Source organism: Theobroma cacao, chromosome 2, assembly GCF_053813885.1.
Source record: "Theobroma cacao isolate CCN51 chromosome 2, ASM5381388v1, whole genome shotgun sequence".
NCBI lineage: Eukaryota > Viridiplantae > Streptophyta > Magnoliopsida > Malvales > Malvaceae > Theobroma > Theobroma cacao.
The window spans coordinates 45,399,534-45,402,254 of NC_142640.1; the positions used below are offsets into that span (position 1 = coordinate 45,399,534).

General features: G+C 32.0%; 1 protein-coding gene across 1 annotated transcript; it reads left to right on the forward strand.

The window, feature by feature from the left end:
- The first annotated feature begins 621 nt into the window (after window positions 1-621).
- LOC18609814 (MLP-like protein 31) lies at window positions 622-2,341 on the forward strand. The gene is made up of 2 exons (XM_007045123.3): window positions 622-892; window positions 1,834-2,341. The coding sequence occupies exons 1-2, from the start codon at window positions 700-702 to the stop codon at window positions 2,109-2,111; spliced, it is 471 nt and encodes a 156-aa protein (XP_007045185.2). The 5' UTR covers window positions 622-699; the 3' UTR covers window positions 2,112-2,341.
- The last annotated feature ends 380 nt before the right edge of the window (window positions 2,342-2,721 follow it).

Genomic DNA, 2,721 nt, shown 5'->3' on the forward strand with positions numbered 1-2,721 from the left:
CAGGATAAATTGGTATGTGAAATTTTCATTTTTTATAATGTAAATAATGCATTAAATTTTTTACTGATCTATGTAATAGACATTTCATTAGTTCGAAAGAAAATAGGTATATATATATATATATATATATCATTATGAGTTAAATAAGTTTAATTTAGATACTTAAAAACTTAAAATTAAATAAAAATTTTAAATTCAAATCGCATCCTATATTGGATGTCGTCATTATCTTTATCAGCAAAAATATACTATTTTAATGAATAAATTGTTAGGCGAGCAGTGGTCATTAGTCTGTCTGTGTTGTTATTGGGGTGTTAATGTCTCCAACGTCTTGTACTTTTCCACTGTGTACTATAATACATTATTATCAATTAAAAAAATTTAAAGTCAAAATTTTAAATAAAAAGTACATGCATAATTGATCCATTATTGAATCAATTATGGATTCTAAAATTTAATCCTTTATCATCTAACAATAAAATGCTAGGGGAAATTAACCTTTCGCACTTAGGTGGCAAGCGATTATTGGATACACAATGTGAATCTAAAAAGCATGAAGTACTGGAGTGGAGAGGATCGCTGCTTAGACATGGACACCGGTCTATAAAAGGAAACAATCTTGCAATCCATTGAGCTATAACCCTAAAATACTACATCTTAATAGCAAATTCTTGACAATCAAGAAATCTTGGCGAAACTATGCCGTCCGTTCTGACTGGTAAGCTTGAGGCTGATGTAGAGATCAAGGCTTCCGCCGAGAAGTTCCATGATATGTTCTGCAACAGACCACACCATGTGTCCAACGCCTGCTCTGACAAGATACAAGGGTGTGATTTGCATGACGGTGATTGGGGGACTGTGGGTTCCATTGTCTACTGGAGTTATGTGCATGGTAACATTACAAACCAAGAAATCTTTTATGCTTTTTCCTGGATTTAATTTTTTTTTTCTTCTATATCATTTTCTGCATCTTCTTTTTCTTTTTGTTAGCAGAATCTCAATTCATTCTTTCTTTTTCTTCTTCTTCTTCTTTTTCTTCTTGGGTTGATCTTCTCTTTTGTTGTTCTCTCCTTGTGGATGAGTGTTGCTGTTTTTGTAATTTGTTTTCTGGTTCTGCTGGTGATGGCCTTCTCAGCTAGTTTCCTTCTGAACCTCTGTTTCTTTTGTTTCAATCTATCAATAATACGTCTCTTGCTATACAAAAAAAAAAAAAAAAAAAAAACCAATCTTAAACGATCACAATAAAACGTTTCATTTAATTTTTTGAATAACCCTACAATAATTTCTTCTTGTATGAAGAATTTTGTTTTACTTAAACTACATACCAAGGCCATCATCAAACTATGTATCTTTGGAAATTACACCATCCTTTGATCACAAGCCTTACCCTACGTCACTAGGTTCATAAATTCATCGGCGAGTTTGTGTTCGGAATCCCCTAGTTAGGCTATGTTACTCTAATATGATGTTAAATTTTAAGAAAATATTTATGTGTGGAGAATATTTTAAACTTATTTTATATGAATTTTATTTTTCAATATTATCAGCAACATGCACACATGTGGAACTTTCATTCAAATTCCGTACAACTCAATCAATGCTTATATATAAAGATTTTTTTTTCTTTTATAATTAGGGGAGAGGATTCGATCCTTGTTCTCTAAACAGGAGATCATATACCAATGAGCGAAAATACTCATATATAGATTAATATCATTATTATCCATACAAAGAATCAAATATTCGTGTAAGCACATAAATGGATTAATTTTTGTTAAAAAAATTTCTCTTTAAAATAAACAAAAGGAATTTGTTTATTTGTATTATATATAGATGGAGAGGCTAAGAAAGCGAAGGAGTTAGTTGAAGCAATTGACTCAGAGAACAACTCAATCACTTTCAGAGTGATTGAAGGAGATCTCATGAAGGAGTACAAGAGCTTTGTGGTCAAAATTCAAGCTACAACCAAGAGCGAGGGTGAGGGCAGTATAGTGCACTGGACTTTCGAATACGAAAAGCTGCACGAGGGCATTGCACATCCAGAGACTCTGCTGGAATTCGCAGTCCAAGTCTCCAAAGACATGGACACTCACCTCATCCAAGGAAATTAGCTATTATCGAATCCCATGTTGTGTGCTACTATTATGATAAGTACTGATCTAAGAATAAGCTTTCTTTTTCCTTTTAATTGGAATATTTGCATGTTGGAATATGCTGTATGCCTGAGGTGGGAAGCTTTCTGTGTTATGTACCAGAGAAGAAATAAAAAAAGATAAGCAGGCAGAAAGCTTTTTATCTTTTTGTATGTTAATTAGTTGTTTTATGTATCGAGTTGAGTGTATCTTCTTTTGCGCTTCGATTGTGTGATATATATATATATATATAATTTCATAATTTCTTTCTAGTTTTCATAATTTCAGAGGGTATTTGAGATTCAATACTCGCAACCATTTGCCAACTTAAATGTCAGCCGAGACATCATCAATGGAACATCGTGTGCTAACAATACTCTTTGCCTACTTAAGAGGCTTATCTTGTTATTTTTTTTTTCTAATACGATCGTTTCAATAAGTTTACTCGCTTATATCTTGTATCTTACATCTCTTTTCAAAATTCAAAATCAAAATTTATAAATTAAAATTTTGAAATTCCAATATTGTTTAAAGTTATTAATCCAATGTACTAGCACAGCACAGATGCTAGCAACTCTCAACATTGACC

Bases quoted from the DNA above. Each gene is read 5' to 3' on its own strand.
- LOC18609814 (XM_007045123.3), top strand. From the start codon at position 700: ATGCCGTCCGTTCTGACTGGTAAGCTTGAGGCTGATGTAGAGATCAAG. The intron at 893-1,833 runs GTAACATTACAA...TATTATATATAG, and splicing joins CTACTGGAGTTATGTGCATG to ATGGAGAGGCTAAGAAAGCG.